At 36.3% G+C, this 18,375-nt stretch overlaps 1 protein-coding gene across 4 annotated transcripts in view; it reads left to right on the plus strand.

The window, feature by feature from the left end:
* Nucleotides 1–18,375, plus strand: part of ETV1 (ETS variant transcription factor 1) — a 91,711-nt gene that overhangs the window by 58,275 nt on the left and 15,061 nt on the right. For all 4 annotated transcript variants that reach the window (XM_077757673.1, XM_077757674.1, XM_077757672.1 and 1 more), the window contains 2 exons: nt 16,208–16,274; nt 18,117–18,187. In XM_077757673.1, coding sequence (XP_077613799.1) covers nt 16,208–16,274; nt 18,117–18,187 — 138 coding nt within the window. The remainder of the gene's footprint in view (nt 1–16,207; nt 16,275–18,116; nt 18,188–18,375) is intronic.

Here is an 18,375-nt window from a genome sequence, read left to right on the forward strand (position 1 = left end):
CATGAATTCGTGGTTTGTGAATTCGAGCCCCACATCAGGCTGTCTCTTGACAGTTCAGCCTGGAGCCTGCTTCAGATTCTGTGTCTCCCTCTCGCTTTGCCTCTCTCCCACTCATGCTCTTTCTCTCTCTCAAAAATAAATAAACATTCAGAAAATTATGAAACCTTTATTTTTGATTCTGTAGTTAGCTCCGTATATGTATTTTTTCTTCATATTAATGTGATAGGTTAAATTATGTATCACATAGTGTTGAATGTGTGTAACTTTTTTTTGAGGAAATGTGAACCAAACAAGAAAGAGATTTAAATAATTCAGTGAAGTAAAAATAAAGAAAGAAAAATAAATGGGTTGTATAGGATTTGATTGCATTATTTGTGGGCCATACATAGTATGAACTTCAGAGTCAGTCACTGTCTGACCCTCAAAGCACAGATACAGACTGAAAAGCATAGTCCATGTCTTAACTCAGGCTGCTCTGATAAAAGTACCATTGACTGGGAAGCTTAAACAGCACACATTTCTCACAGTCCTGCAGGCTGGGAAGGTCCAAGATCAAGGTGCCCACAGATTTAGTTCCTGGGAAGGGCCCTCTCCCTGGCTTGCAGATGGACACTTTCTCACTGGTTCCTTAGGTAGCAGAGTGAGAGAGTAGGGGAGCTCTGACCCCTCTTCCTCTTCTTATAAGGGCACTGATTCCATCATGGGGGTCTTGCCCTAATAACTGAATCCAATCCTAATTATCTCTCAAAGGCCCCATCTCCAAAAATACTCACAGTGGGCATTAGGGCGTCTACAATGAATTGTGGAGGACATAATCATTCTGTCAGTCATAGTCCAGTATCAAATTTAAATTGTTTTAATGTTTATTTATTTTTTTGAGAGAGAGACAGAGTATGAATGGGGGAAGGACACAGAGAGAGAGGGAGACACAGAATCCGAAGCAGGCTCCAGGCTCTGAGCTGTCTGCACAAAGCCCAACGCGGGGCTCGAACTCAGGAACAGTTAGATCCTGACCTGAGCCAAAGTCGGATTCTTAACTACGTGAGCCACTCATGTGCTCTATCCAATTTTAAAGGTATATGGGGCATGTCTTTTGTGAGGTGTTCATTATTCCTTGCAAATGACTTGTAGAACACTTGTTTAATGTTTGAGAAACCGTTTGTTTGTATTCCTTCCTACCCTCCAAACTCTCTGGCAGATTGCTAAAATTGTAGAGCACCTCTGAATGCTAATTTCAGTGTTGCCAATAGGATACATTCTGTTTTGCTTGAATAATTAAGTTGTAAAGTTGGAGCTTCTGGTTGTGGTCTAAAAGATTGTTAGTAACAGTGTGTAACCAGGGCCTGTGAAAAATTAATATGCAAGTATCAAAATGTGTTTCCCTAGCCACCAACTGGGATCCAGTTGACACATCTGTCTATGTCATACATTGCAGTCCAAAAATATGATCTCCAGATATTTTGTTTCATTGTCATTACTTCTTTCATCCTTGCTGAGAGTGCATTAAATAATCTTTTTAGGAAATCTAATGTATTTATCACTGGATCATTGATTTCTTGGTTCACTTACTGATGTTGAACAAATAGGACATTAGGAAATAGTTGATGTGATTTAAAAATAATGCAAAAATGTTTCATAGTTTACTTAGCGTCTATGATCCAAAGGTTTTCCTTTCAGAAGGCCTCCAGAACTCTTTATTGCTTAATTCAATATAACATAAATGTTGTGAAAATAAAAGAAGCTTTGTAAGTGAAAAGGCAGCATGATTATGCTCTAATAAAGCCTGACATTAATTATGACATGGGAAATGGAAGGTCTATTAGTTATAATTATAATTACAGGAATGCAATTTCAGCTACAGAGTATTCAAGCTAAAAAATGCAAAATATTATGTTAGTTGAGTAGAAATTTTTATTCAAGAGAAGGGAAGAAAACCTGGATCAGAAGACCCTGAGAAGATGAAAAGAAATGGTATTTAGGGCCGATTTGGTGAACCAGTGTGTGTGATCATCATTATATTACGATATTTAAGTTCTAAACAATTACATTTGTCGTTGTTGTTGTTTTTTTTTCTTTTCCTCTTCTTCTGGAGCCTAATAGTGCTACACAAAGTAGTACACAGGTTTTTTGTTGGTTGTTTGATTTCTCCTGAATCCAATGTGGTTTTCCCTTTTTAGCTTAATGGCCAAATGACTACATGAAATGGGTTGAATATGCATTGAGTGCTTCAGTGGAAGTGCCGTATGCAGTGCCCCATTTTCATAGAATCGTAGTCACTTTCCTATTTTCATGCCTGCATATGAGGTTTCACTGATTTCACAGTGCTGAACGAGGCAAATATTTTATATATTCATAGCAGCATAATTTATTGTAGTTGTTTGTGTTCATTGATTGGTTGGTCTTTTGTTTCTCTTTTTCTTTCTTTTTGATAGATTTTAGGGGTAGTATTTTTAGGGGGGTGGTAATTACATGAAACTGAAGTTTGGCTCAAGAAAACATCAGCACACAGTGTTCATACACTGTGATCAGATCATTTCACTCTGGAAATTATGTTAAGTAATGAAAGACACAGTGAATGAGTGAGAGGGAGAAATCTTAAAAGTATATAGTAGTTGTATGGTAGAGTAAGTTATAGCTATCCATAACAGAAATGTCAAGCAACCATTTGAAATCAGGTTTTTAAAAAAAGTTTAATTAAATGAGACTTGAGTAAAAAAAAAAAGTATTTTAGATACACCAAATGACTCATGCAAAATAAGACTCAATACAGACATACTGTGGCTTAAAATTTTTTTGTTGTTTATGTATTTGAGAGAGACAGAGATAGTGTGAATGGAGTAGGGGCAGAGAGATGGAGAGACAGAGAATCCCAGTCAGGCTCCTTGCTGCCAGCTTGGAGCTGGGCATGAGGCTTGAACTCATGTAACTTTGAGATCATGACCTGAGCTAAAACCAGGAGTCAGACACTGAACCAACTGAGCCACCCAGATGCCCCAGACATTGTGGCTTTATATGTATGATGATATCCTAAGCAATTTCTGTTTCGCCTATGAAGTACTTTGCATTTTAACAATGCAAAGAATTGTAGAATTAGGTACTACTTTTCTAATCAGACAGAAAATAAGTATTATGTTTTAAAATATCAACCCATTTGGAGTTGAAGAAGTGCCCAAATTAAATTTCCTTTAAGTGGAAAGAATGCTAGGTAAAGGATTATATTATAGTCCCACAGGCTGCAAACCTATCTGGCTTGCTATTAGTTTGTGTCCAGGACTGCCTTAGAGGTGGGAGCAGATTTCTGGTTCATCTCTGCTCAGTGTTTGCAATCCACAATTAGTACTTTGTTCCTTTGCACTATGGGGTATATTAAAAATCTTAACCTAGGAGTTGATTGGAGGGTAACAGGTTAATGAGATGTTTTTAGCCCTCAAGGCCTATTCTGTTACTCTAATTAGTTTAAAACATGCCTCCCAGCCACCCAGCCACATGGTAGAGCAGTTTAAGAGCTGCGGATGGAGATGGGGAGAGGAGAACTTTCAGGGACATGCTCCAATCAGAGAATGGGACGCAGTGTATACCTTGAGCTTCAGGAGAGGAAGAAGTAGAAGTATGGGGTAGTGGAGAAGGCTGACATCATGAGTTTCCTGAACAAAGTGTTTTATATTTTTAAATGGTGTTTTTTAGGGCCACTCTGCTGGTACCAATAGGGCTTTCCTTCAGTTGGGAGGCATGTAACGGAAATGTGGTAGGCAAATGTTGTCTAACACTACTGTAAATTTGGAAATTGACACAAATAGTTGTTTCATAGAATTATAAATTTTTGAAATCATGAATGTTCTTGGGGATCACCTGGTTCACATTTTTTCTCTGCACCCCAGTTGTGCAGATAACGCGCCTGAGGCTCATCCGAGTCACCTTGTCTCCAGGTATGCAGGTACTGTGTGAAACAGCCGAACCTGGAGCCAAAGAGTCTTAGTTTAATACACTGTTCACCGTCAGTTTTTCTCACATAGTTGTCCAAAATACAGTACTTTAATCCATCATTTGTTACATATGTTGTTGATACCATGGCCTAATTTTCAGACTAAGTTTTTCTAAGGTTTTTAAAAGCTCTCTCTGATCCAGAGCAATAAAAGCATCTGCATTGAGACCTCAGGTGTACTTTTCTTAATTTGGGGGTCTACTTTTTACCTTAGATGGTCCCCAAATTTTATTCTAATTGTTATGTGTTCTCTCTTGTGAGATAGGAAAATATAGACCTCCAATGACATTTAGGATCAAAATGCATTCTATCGCCTTTTAAAAATATATAACATACACATTGTCAAGGGTTGAGATTGTCAAGGAAGTGATTTTTCCCTAATAGGTCTTCTGGAAAAAGCTTAGTAATAATTAGATGGATAACTTAGCTAATTAACACCTCATCCAGCTCCAAAATGCCTTCATTATATATGAACCTTGAGTTTATCTGTGCCTTCTTATTGGGTATTCCTCTTTCTTTGTTAAAATTTTTGATTTCTTGGGGTGCCTGGCTGGCTCTGTGGGTAGAGTGTATGACTCTTGATCTTGCATTGGTAGATTTGAGCCCCACATTGGGTGTAGTGCTTACTTAAAAAATTAAACCTTAAAAAAATCTTTTGGCAGTTCCCAAAGACTTAAGATTTCACTAGCCCAGTCATGTTCAAACTTTTTTCAGATGATTCCATTTGTCCACCAGAAAGCTTATGAGGGACTGCATTATGTAACACAGATATAAGGAAAGGTTACATTTGGAAGAATAAGATGGGACTTTTCCATCCTCTTTTTTTAAATCCATTCTTCACCCAAGCAACCTTTCCAAGTTCCCCCATATCCTTCTCTATCACCTTAGGACTTTGATAAAGGCCAATAAAGAAACCATTATCTATTTTTATCAGAGAATGATTTTCTGCACTTAGCATGTAGAAAAATGTTACAGAGGCAGAGGAATTATGAAATAAATACTGAAAATATGTTTACCTCATATTAAATATGTTAAAACTAAGCTTATGTTCAATTTTCATCTGTCAGAGCTGACACATGTATTTGGTACTCATGTAGGCCCAAGCTGGCACTTTAGTCGAGAGAGTTAAATATAAATACCCTTGGATTTCTAAAATAGCAAGAGAGGAAGATTTTTCCACTGTCATTGCTATTCTGTGTTTTTGCTCTTTTGGTAGCTACTCATCTTGGTCAAATAGTAGGAAAAGTAGTCAAATAATTCCTACCACTGCTTCTAGTAAGCCTTGTTTCGGATTCCCCTTGCAGAGTTTATAATAAGGTTTTAAAGTGGAAGTTATAGGTTGAAATTAGAGGATAACAGGGCAAGATAATGTAATCATTTTCTGCAGCCACATAGAAATATGAGTAAGTAGTACTTTATGTGTTTGGAGATGATTCTTCAGGGCCCCAATTAGTTGGACAAATTACATAAAACTTTTAAAAAGCAAAAAATAAGAGCAAGATTCAGAAGGCTACAATTCCCCGGCAGTACCTCTATACTTTTAGTAGACTAATTTTGCTACCACTAGAATAGTATCTCAGGAATGTTGTCATCAGGGTTTATTTGAGAGAGAATTCCAAGGCAGGGTCAGCGAGAGAAGGAGAGAGAGAGAATTCCAAGCAGGCTCTGTGCTGCCAGCGCAGAGCCCTCTTTGGGGCTCAAACCCATGAGATCATGCTCTGAGCTGAAATCTAGAGTCAGACGCTTTACCAACTGAGTTGCCCAGGGTTTATTATCCTTTTAAATGATATCTTATTTTTTATTTACAAGAGGAGATAATATATTTGAGGAATTGACTTCTTGTGTGTTTACTAATACATTTTCTCATATATTTTCTGAACAATTGAGTTACACATAAATAAACAACCAAACATATTGTTCAAGAAACACAAGGAATGCAGTGTTTACAAAAGGAAACTGTTGAAAAATGCTAATTAAAGTCAGATGGAACAGAGGGACTAAGGGCTCCTGATACTTATTTTGAACATCCAGGCTTTCCCTAAACTACCAGCCTTCATCATCTCTAAAATGGAAGGTCCTGTGACAATAATTATAATTTTAAATTTTAGAAATATAAAATAATTACATTTGAAAATATTCAGCTTAATTTTATCATTTTATTTGCATATCTGGGAACCACTTTAAATAGAAGAATATTGAATTTTTTTAAGCCTTGAATAAAGAGTGTTACTTAGGAATTAATAATTCAGTGTATGTCCACCCTTCAGTGGTCTTGTCTCTATTCCATATTTTCTCTGGATGGGAGATTATGGAATTCCTTATTCTCTACTGTTATATCTACCAGATAAATATTAAGTTGTCATTACATCATAATAGAAAATCCTCCACAGGTTTAAAGATGAGTACTCGGAATTTTTTTATGTTTCTTCTCATTCTCTCTTCAACAGACATGGTAAAGATTTCATGAGAAATTGTTTAGAGATGTATACAGATCTATACAGATTATTGACTGCAACTGTTTTCCTATATGGCTTCAGATCACTGAAGAGAGAAGTGTTTTCTTCCCTTTAGAGTCAAGGTCTAAGTTACAGATGGCTGATAAAACCTATTATATGTTTAACAATGTTTGGTATAGGACTGACTCTTCACAAATCATTCCCATAATTGCTCATAAATAGCTTTTTTCTTCTAAAAACTCTAGATGTTTTTAAACATTACCATCTTTAGTAATGTCCAGCGCAGTGATGATTATGGTTCCATGAACTTTGGCTTTTTGTACCTGATGTTTTACACTCCCAAAGGCCAAGCCTTGGCCCTATTCCATTAGTAAGCATCATTTGCTTATGGTTACATTTTCTTCTGAAACATGGCAGGTCATTTTTTTTCCATCTTAACTTTAAAACTATTGCTTTAAGAAAGTCAACTGGAGAATCACTTGGGAATTTAAAGGAATGAGCTATTGATCCTTCAGAAAATGTTAACATTCTATCTGTTTCTCTAACATCCAAAGATAATTTTCTTTTCCTCAGCCAGTGATTTGTGGATGAGTAGATCATTTAATCTCTGATTTTTAGGTGCTTCAATTGTGAAAAGTGACGGTGATGTCTTCCTAATTGATTTTGTTATTACAATAGAGGTCAGGGATTGGCCTTACAACTTGACTTTGCTTTTTATTGCCTAGCATGCCTCAAATGGATTTTCCTCATTCTTCTGAGTTAAAATAGCAAATCTCCCCAAACAATACTCTGGTCCACTATATCGCTTTTTCTAAGAAATACTTAAATATGCTCTAAATCTACAGTTACAGTAAGTGGCATTGCTAGTGATTTGATTTGAGAATTGAGACCATGGTCTGGATTTACTCTTTATGCATTAACACAGGTCAAATGGACAGGGACTGCATTTTAAGTCAGTAATGGAAGGCTGAAGCCTGTCTTAAACCAATCATATCAGTTTTACCCATGACTGATTGATCCCCGGGGGCAGAGCCCTGTAAGCATTTGTCTTACATGAATGGACTCTATAGAGCCTGGAGTTTCATTCATAAAATGGAGACTGAAAGGAAACACGCACAGGCACACACAGGCGCGTGCGCGCGCGCGCGCACACACACACACACACTCTCTCTCTCTCTCTCTCTCTCTCTCTCTCTCACTCTCTGGAATGTCCATTTATACAGAGCTGAAGGGTTTAGTGTTCCATCAGTTGCTGCTTTTGCCAGTTGACTAGAAGTAATGATTAATGCTCATTGGTCCTGCCTGCATGTAACCCAACACTATTTATGGCCTTGCAGTGTTCCTAATGTATAGTGAATGAGAAGACAACATTCTCAAATCAGAAACATAAACAGGAACTGGTGGGTCTGAATTCCATTCAAATATGTCATTTCAGCCACACAGTGTTTGTCTAACTTGGATTTTACAGGCAGGAAAGGGGGAAGGGAGGGATAATCTGCTTGTGAATTGTACTAGCATCAAAAAAGGGAATTAGAAGGGGGAGGGGACAGTACTTTCATAGTGTGAGATTTTTAGTGTCTTTTTAAAGAAAACTACCAGGATGCTTAGGCCCAGAACTGCAAGGGGATAAAATGAACATACAACTGTTTTTATATGTGCAACTAAGATTTGGAATTAAAGGTTTAAGTATGCATATTTGTGTGTATGTGTGTGTGGTTCATGAATGTGAACAAGAGAAGTAAGATAATATTATTTTTTTTTAAAAAGCATCTATTTGAATATATATTTTTAGAGTTAGAATGTTGTGATACAATTTTTTTTTTTGCACTTAAAGGATTTCTGTTTCTTCAGTGAGCTGAGAAATTTCATAGTTTAGAGGAAAAGGGAGGCTTTTTATTTCTATGAAGTACTTTTTGCCTAACACATGAGTAATGTAGCTGAAATCTTTTCAAGGAAGTTTTATCACCTTAAATAGATGATGATTATTGTTTTTTTCATGTGTGTGAGAGAGACTTTTAAATTAGTTGTTTTGAATACTCTGGAAAATTTTACAAGGAGAGATATTCAAAGTTAATTGTGCTCATATAATTAAACACAACCAAATTAATCATAGAATATCATATAAATTAAATAATATCACATAATTTAAAAACAACCAAAACAAAACAGAAAGACAAGGATGTGTCACTGTGATTTCTCTACCCTTCTCTGAAATTTAGAGAAGTATCTGAATACTCCATCCTGGTGACCTTTGTTTCCACTGTGTGGGCCTCAGGGTGCACTGCTTCGTCGGCATGTTTTTGTTATTCTTCGCATTCAGAAACAAAACCACCCACTTTGTATGACACTGGAGATATTATCCTGAATTTTGCACCCGATGACTATTTACTGTGTCATATCAAGTATGTTTTGTTGCCTCTTTTGTCCTTGGTTTCCTTATTTATAAAACAAATAGTTCCTCTACCTTTCTGTTTTTGTAAGGATTAGATAGGATGACGTTTGTAAAGTTACTAATATATATAGTCCTAGGGGTCCAGGCAATAATAAAGGATATCTGTAGGTATGATTTTATCCGGACTTCTAGAGATTTCCTAAAAGGCTGCTAGTCCTCAAATAGGAAGCCATTATTATTTCTAAAATTTAGAAATACCCTTTTGGGGGCTAAAGGATAAGACAAAGTGAGAGAGATCCTCTTATGTGAAGACAGTCCTATTGTGCAAGACCAACAATGTACTGAACTCTTTTGCCATCTTCAACATAGAGAAGTAATCATAAGAGAACTTGATACTAGTCTTATTCATGTGCGAAGCAAGTAGAATAAATATCTGAATATTACAGTGATCTAAGGAGAGGTGAAAGGGAGAGGGCACAGCAATTCAAGACATGTTTGCTTCAAATTCTGTGGACTCCAGCAGTGGACCAGTTCGGTATCAGAACTCAGCATTAACACTTCTACCTCTTCAGAATTCTTTTGTGGCCTCAGTTTAGCAGCTCATGTTATCTTTTCCTGCATTTTCTTTTAAATTTCTCTTAATTGTCAGAGTACAGTAATATCTAGTAAACAATCAGAGTTACACTTGTGCTTCTATTTCTGATCACTTCAATTTCCTTTTTAACTCTAACTTAATAAAACCTTCACAGTCTTGTAAAACTTGAAAAATTGTCAGCCTACTAGATCATATAAGCTAATCCTGTTTGAATCTGGTCATTATTTGTGTAGGAAACTATCCCCCCAAAACTTCGATGCTTGTAAGAGACGTTTGTGGTTTCATACATAGGCTGTTCTATACTGTTCCTTCATGTTATTTAAAAGTATCTGAATGCAGATAAGAGCATTACTTAACAAAATACTTTACATATACTGCACGAGGCATATAAAGACCAAAATAGTTCTCGTTCTGTCCTCAGTCTGCTAACAGTAGATTCTGTATTTCCAAGCTGTGGTGGAAAAGAATATCTCTGCAGATTTTATGTTATTAACAGTTTACTAAAAATCCCAATGAAAAAGATAGCATCTAAGTGTGAATGAGGTCATACAAAATTCATCACTGTCTTCTTCAGATTTCAGCCAACTCCAACTTTTTAGCTTTTTTTATATGAGGTTCAGCAACTCAGATGTTACATCCAGGTAGGGCTTTTGTGACTAACAACAAATAGGTCTTATAAAAATTTATTATTATTTTGCCATCCCACTTGCCTTCTTTCTCAAATGAATTCAGATGTACTCATCCTGGGTCTTATTTTTAGAGTTAATTACTTTTAGATTTGTTCTATCATAGATCATATGGGTGTAAGAAAAGTCCTTCCCCTTAGCATCCTTTTTGGAAAACTTTATAAAATATAATTTTCTCAATTAGCTACATCTGATTGATTTATGGGGCAAGTAGAAGCCCATAGTAAAAGGATGCTAGACTAAGGAATACCTGAATGCATTTGCATTTAAATAAATCTTCATGGGGCTCCTGGGTGGCTCAGTTGGTTAAGAGTCCGACTTCAGCTCAGCTCATGGTCTCACAGTTTGTGAGTTCGAGCCCTGCGTCAGGATCTATGCTGGCAGCTCAGAGCCTGGAGCCTGCTTCGGATTCTGTGTCTCTCCCTCTCTCTGCCCCTCCCCAGCTCGTGCTCTTTCTTTCTCTGTCTCTCAATAATAAATAAATTTTTAAAAAATTAAAGAAAATACATCTTCATAAGCTTCTGTTACTCATACACTCTAGAAAACCTTTGCATTTTATTTTTTTTTTAATGTTTTATTTATTTCTAGGAGAGAGACAGCATGAGTAGGGGAGGGTCAGAGAGAGAGGGAGTCACAGACTCTGAAACAGGCTCCAGGCTCTGAGCTGGCAGTCAGCACAGAGCCCGACGCGGGGCTCAAACCCACGAACCGTGAGATCATGACCTAAGCGAAAGTCGGACGCTTAACTGACTAAGCCACCCAGGCGCCCCAAAACCTTTGCATTTTAAACACTGTGCCAGGAAATGGGGAGAAACAAACAAAATGGTAAACATGAAGTTCAAGACAGGTAAAACTTTGGAAGATAATCCATAATGCTCATCTTTCTTGAAGGAGATTAATGTCATTAGTTCTTGCAAAAATTAGTTCTTTAGATAATAGATAACATGTGTTTCTGAAAAACTTGTTTAAACACTGATGCATGCATTTAATGGCACACACGTACACTATTTTTCACTAAGTACCTGATGATTTCAGATGTATGTCTGCACTCATATTTTAGCCCTGGACGTTTAATACGGCAGGTTTTCCACCATCATCAATGTGTAACACATAAGTTTATGTAGACTAGATTTTGTCAGATCACTTCCCCAAGGAGTTAGTCAAGTATATAGAAAATCCTACTTTTTCCACTGCACACGCAAATGAAAGCAACATCACATTAAAATACCTCAAACTTACTCCTATTTTACAGGGATTTCTTATTTACTCTTAATTCTTAATTAAGTTATCCCACTGATTCTTGCTACAAGAATTTCAGTTAAAACATCCAGTGAAAGAGAAGCGTTTCTTATTCCTTGTCCAGAGGACAATTTCTTATTCCATGTTCAGAGTTTACAGTACCAGGAATTTTCAGGTTTGTGCACTATTTGATAACAATTTCAGCAAAGTGTAGGGATATCTCAGATGCTCTTGGCAAGTATGTCTCGGATCTGGCCTATTCAGCTCCTAGAAGGTTTAGGCAAACCGTGCCCTGAAGGGGATCCTTGCTTTTACTACTGGGCAGCAGTACGCAAATACACAAATCAGAGCAGTGTGTAGCTGTGTGGTGTGTATAAATTCATAATTCCACTTTGTGGCCTAACTTTTGGTAAAGCTCCCCAAATCGGTGCTTTATTTCCAAGTATGGCTTGGAAATGCAAGAGACAGAAAAAACAACTTTTTCATTTGTTGTTTTTTTTTGTTGTTATTAAGATAGCTGCATATCTTAAAGGCAGTTTTAACAGTCTTTATTAGAGGAGAAGACTCAATCAAATCGGATAGTTTGGGGTGTTTGTTTACTATTCTTCTTAACTGCCCCTACATTAACTGGTGTATTAAAATGACAGTGATGCTTTGCCACTTTGAATCTTTGTGGCATATTGATTATCCTCCCCCAAGGTCATCTGTGACAAATTACAGGCAGTGTAGTTTCTGCAAGCTTGCGGGGCCGGTACTACGGTCATGTCCTAGCACTCTTTGATCCATAGGTTTCAAAATAATGCAACATTCTTTGTGTTAAATTAACTTTACATACTTCAATTTATAGATTAAATTTAAAACCTTTTAAACCAAAGTCATGTAACAGCAAATATTAGGGCATAATACTATAAAAAGAAGTTCAAAAGAGGTACCTCTGAATATTTTGAAACCTGAGAAGCCGTAAGTTTATAAGTTTGAAATATCATGGGTTAATGGATTTGTGAAGAATATCAGTGAAAAAAATATACGAATAAGCAACAAATCAACCTCCTCAGTAGGTAATTGTGTTAAGAACATCAAATTAAGATATAAAAATAATTTCACTATGTAATTATTTTTAATTTTAAGTACTGTAGTTCACTCACTTTAAACACTTGTGAGGGCCACTTAAAAATCATTTCTGTTATTAATGATAAGCACCATAGCCTGAATCCTCACTGTTAGCGCTAAGTGAAATGTTGCACATATGGTCCTCCCAGCAACGCTTTGAAGGGTTTCCTTACTATTCCCATTTTACAGATGTGTAAGTTGAGAGCACAAGATGTTAAATAACTAACAAAATGTCGCACTCCCACAAAATACCAGAACCAAGGTTCAAAACCAGATCTTTTAGAGGACAAGGTGCTTATTTGTGATCACAGTGCTGTGCTCATGATCCTAAAATTATAATCTATGGACACATAATAGAACAGCATAAATATGCTGTCATAGTAACCTGTGCATAGGTTAAACTACATTTTATTATCGCTGCTGAATTTTGTAACCTTCATCCCATGAAAAGACGTGAGTGTATACATATGCAGTGCCTCCATTTCCTGCCGTGAAGTATTTGCCTTTGAAGTCACCGCTTAGCTAGTTTGGATCTTGGTTGAGCATTTAGCAAAAGTTAAAATGTAATGCCAAACTTCATTGGTTGGATTTTTTATTAGATAAGGTAGAAATGAAAGCAGCAGGCAATTTAATTAGCAGTAATTTTTCTGGGCAAGTCATTACTTTGATGAACTTCAGAGCAATGTTTATGGCTCCTAATTAACCATGTTAGTCATTTGATTGAATAATCACTTTGGAAATGTTTCTACAATTTGATTAGAGTCTGACCCACTCTGATAGTCATAAATTAACTGATACCACTTTAGGATAACATGACTTTAGTTACTTTAGGGGAATAAACTCCTCTTAGCTATATTTTTTCAGGCTTCTCTGGACTGTACAGAGGATGCCAATTTTAAGGATAGACTGGATTTAAACACTGCCAGCCAGTGTCTCAGTTTCAAAAGCTAGATGTTAATTTTAATTACTCTGAAGTATAATAAATAGTGTTAAGAGTAGGAAAAACACACTTATTCTTGTATATGTATTTTTTTCTAAGTTGCCATTGCTTGTTTTTCTTAGAACTTAGATCACAAACTTGGCCTCTAGAACTGTAATGGAGGTCCTGGCTTTAGCCTTATTACAAATGATTAATTTATTATGGATTTTAAATCAGTATGCTTTAAATGTCATAGATTAACAAACAATTTATGAAAAATATTACAGAATTAGTACAAGAAATAACAAATCAGCAAGGTCAATAGATACATGAGAATTCTTGAAATGATCATCAGATTCTATCTTTGATGTCAGATGTCCAAGATCATGCTTGTTTTGTATTATGTTAGAGTAGTTTTTTTTTAATAAGATGTTCCTTCAGCTTTATATAGTGGGTTTCTTACAAGTACTTTCAATTCCTCTTCTCCTCTCCTTCTTTCCCTCTTGGGAGGAAAGACTACGTTTAGTCACACTTATATATAATAGAGTTTAATCTATGTTTTCCTCTAGTTGCCGTCAGAGCCAGCCAGCTGTTTTTACAGCCATACTCCAGCTGGCCAGCAGTCAGGAAAAGTATTTTGTGGCAGGGTGTCAACATCGGTACAACAAAATTCTTACCTCTAAACAGCTGCTGAGCTGATGGCAGAGTCATTAACACTGTCCCTCCTAGACCCAGCTGCTTTGAGGGTACTCTGCCTGGCAATAAATCAAAATAACATTAAAAAGTAATTTGAAGTACCACTGGTTAAAAAGTATGGATGAAATGGATTGCTAACTGTTTGGTAACCCAGACGTTCAACCACTCTACAACCCCATGCTAAATCTCCTGATATCAGGAAACAAGATGAACTCGGTCTTTTGTATGGTCAGAATTCTATACTAGATAATTTGTCATATAAAGAAGGCTTAGTATACTAAAATGTTTGATAATAAGTTTATGCTGCTTTCAACTCATAAGTTGTTGATTTCTAAAGACTTTTAAATGTTATTGCTCTAATGAATCTCTATTAAGATGTTTTTGGCTAGGGGCACCTGGGTGGCGTAGTCAGTTAAGCATCTGACTCTCAGTTTCAGCTCAGGTCATGATCTGGCACTCTTTTTGAGCCCTGTGCTGATGGTGCAGAGCCTGCTTGGAGTTCCCTGTCTCTCTGTCTCTCTCTACCCCTCCCATGCTCATGTGTGCTCTCTCTCTCTATGTCAATGAATAAGTAAACTTAAAAAGTTTAAAAAGTATTTTTGACTAAAACCACATATTTTCTCTGAAAAAATATCTCCTATTTTGGTTGATATTAATCACCAGGCACATTTTTTAAAAAAGCAGATACACTTTAAAAATGGAACATTCCAAACTAAGAAAGAATGACCTCTAGGCCAAATAAATGGTGCTGCTTATTTATTTACAACATTAAATTCTATGAATGGATAGTTAAGAAGAGATGAGGGTCTTTAGATCCCAATTCTTATAAGTGATCTTTATTACGTGTTCAGAAGTCATGTATTTACTACAAGTGGTAGAATGGAAGACATACTCATATTAAATAGTACATTTATCATATGTGTTTTATAAGTTTATCGTTATATGTGTTCAAAGTTTCAAACATTTGAGTATACATACAGAAGATTGAATTCATGTAGTCACATATATTTATACACCCCTATAGCATCTGTATATGTTATATACAGACTCTGGCCCAGGTTTGTGGGACCTAAAACATAAAATTTGGGGAACGTTCTGAAAGAAAAAAAAATGAAATGGCATATACAAAATTAGGGGCAAGACCCTAGGAGGGACTCCTGAAAGTGGAGGATCCTTCCTGGAGCTACAACTTCATTGGCTTCTCCAGACACCGACCTCTGGTCAAGTAAGTGAACTTCTATATTCAGAATCAAATAGCTTGAGCCTGTAATAGATTTTAGATAACATCTGACCTGACCCTTTATTTTATATAAACTTAGACACAGAATGGTTTTTCTAAAGTCATGTAGCTTTGTTAGTAGTTAATAAAGGACTTGAATTTTAATCTTTTGTCTCCTAATCCATATTTCTTTCCTTGTCCCTGTCCCTAACCTACTAAAAATATTAAATACACAACCATCACCATAACTCAACTTTAACCATTAGCCAAATTTATTTTTTCATTAATGAGTTAACTTGGTCAGATAGGTAAGACCTAACTCCTAGGGTGATAATGGTATTTGCTATGAAATTGTGGGATTTCTGTTTTATAGCCTCATTGGTTTGGACTATGACCTGTGTGCTTAACAAAATTAAAAGCTAATGATACTTTAATTTGGGGGTGAAAATACCAATTACCTTAAAAGGCTAGAATAATTGTAAGAGATAGAGCAGTTTTGGCATTTAATTAATAATTTCCCCCAGTGTTCATGAAATAAACTGTGAATGAGCTTCTGTTGATCTTTGCTCTGAATACCACAGGATATACAAATTTATCTCACAAATGTTCCCAAAACGTATCTGAATTCATTACACCATTTGTTTCAAGGGCACTCTCCTATTCATGCAGGATTGCAGGAGAACCACTCTTCAGTAAATGTGGGTATAACTGTGAATTCACATGCCTGTTGAAGAGAATCCATGTTCACCATTTCTTACGTGGGCCCTGCCTAAAATGTTAACTCCCTGTTGACAAGCTCTTCTCATGGACACTCATGTCACTTTCGGTTATTTCCTCTTTGCACTCTGTCCATTGATAACCACATGTTTTCAGCTCCAGACTTCTCTTTAATGGGTGTTGTTTCTTCTTTCAGAAGTGCCTAGCTGCCACTCCATTTATATGAGGCAAGAAGGCTTCCTGGCTCATCCCAGCAGAACAGAAGTTAAGTTTTCTATTATTGAAATTCTTTGTAAATCCTGTCAAAATCAGATGTGCCAAGGATGCAATCACATGATTAATCATTATCTTTTATGAGAAAAATCAGTTACATTCCCTAAAGCACTATTTTAAAACTTTATGGTTTTCAAGTAAAAGAAAGATGTTTCGGGTCCTATTATCTTGAATTTGGTTGTTAACATGAGTCATGTGCATACAAATAGCTAAAAATTGGATTTCTGTGTTCTGTTTTTGTTTTTCTTTAATGCCAACAAGCACATTCTTTTAAAATAGAACATGTGCTTTATAGACTAGCCTACCTTACTAATCTCAACTTAAATGTATCTTCAAGGAATGTCAGTTTTTCTTTACAGACCTAAGTCTCTGTTTTGAAATAAAAGGCAGTAGATTTAAATATGTTTGCCTTTAAATATACTGGATTTTCATTTTCAGGCCAATAATAGTTAAGAATGGAATTTCACACAAGAGGCCCACAGAAGGAGTTTTTATTGTGGGTGTGTTCATGGTAACCATGGTGGGAAAGCTTTGATCTAATGAACTTTGATACCTACAAAGGAATGAATAAAAAAGATCTTCTTTGGATACATTCCCTATTAAAATATTTCTGGAAATGTGTGCATGGTTCTTGACATAAGCGTTCTGTGTCCTCAGGAAGATGACATAGATGCATGCTTTGACATTGATTGTTTGGCATAAGTGATCTTAGTAGAAGAAAATTCTTGTATTCATTTAAAAATTTTTTTTAAATGATTTTTATTTATTTCTGAGAGAGAGACAGCATGAGCAGGGGAGGGTCAGAGAGACAGGGAGATACAGAATCTGAAGACAGGCCCCAGGCTCTGAGCTAGCTGTCAGCACAAGAGCCTGACACGGGGTTCGAACCCACAAACCGTGAGATCATGACCTGAGCCAAAGTCGGACACTCAACTGACTGAGCTACCCAGGCTCCCCAAATCCTTGTATTTAAGTAAGAGTATAATGAGCTGGTAAATCAGAAATACTTGAGACCAAAATGTTTGCAGAAATGCGATGTAATTATTGCCGCTGCTGTCAATATTATGTACTCACCGTAGAGACTGAAATATTTGAGAAATGAAACTGTGATTAAATTGTATGAAATATCTTACTGGTGATCAAAGACAACAACAGTTCAGTGAAGGTCACAGTCAATGACATATGGAGGAGAAAATGACTGTTAAAGCTGTTGATATATTTTGCTCCTTTTTTTTTTTTCCTGTGGACTTAAGTTTAGTTACAGGAAAAAGGCAGAAAAAAAAGAATTAAACTGCCTTGGCTTTTGAACATGAAAACATGAGAAGGTTAGCCTAGCTAAATATTTCTCCCAGGAAGTAAGGGGTAAACTGAATGTATTTCAGTTTATCAGGATAATCATGTAAGGTAAATATAAGTAATTCATCCTGATTTCCCTCTTGTCTCATGAATAACAAAACTTGGAAGAGAATGAAGAAGGAGATGATGATACAGTATAATTTCTAAGTTTGCCAGTGTTTACCTGCTCTGTTCTTGGGTTACTAATGAGATAAATGCCTAACTGTCATATATCACTGTGCACTAGGTACTATTCCAAACTTGCATATATTAAATCCCTATCCTCACAACAACCCTTTAAGATAGGTGATTTAGTATCATTCCCATTTTATAGGTGAGGATACAGAGATACAGAGGCTAAATAGTGTGTCTAAGGTCACAGAGCTGAAAAATGGCAGAGCACTTTTCTACCCCAATTTTTGTGTTAAATGGCTATATTTTAAATTGCTTGTGAGTTTCATTTCTATCATGAATAAATGTATCCTATTTCTCCCCACAGGCTGTATGTTTGAAAAGGGCCCCAGGCAGTTTTATGATGACACCTGTGTTGTCCCAGAGAAATTTGATGGTAGGTTTTTCATTGTGCTTCAAGTCTGATTTTTTTCTAAGAGGGAGTGGAGAGTTCACCCTCAATTCCCCTGAAAGAAGTTGATATCTCTACTTTAAAGATTTCTACGCACATCATGTGTGATGTCTTCAACTCTTGCTAACCTTTACCTTTTGTAAATTCTCTCTTCCTTCCCCTATTCAGAAGTT

This window comes from Crocuta crocuta, unplaced genomic scaffold (genome assembly GCF_008692635.1).
Source record: "Crocuta crocuta isolate KB4526 unplaced genomic scaffold, BGI_CrCroc_1.0 scaffold62, whole genome shotgun sequence".
Lineage (NCBI taxonomy): Eukaryota > Metazoa > Chordata > Mammalia > Carnivora > Hyaenidae > Crocuta > Crocuta crocuta.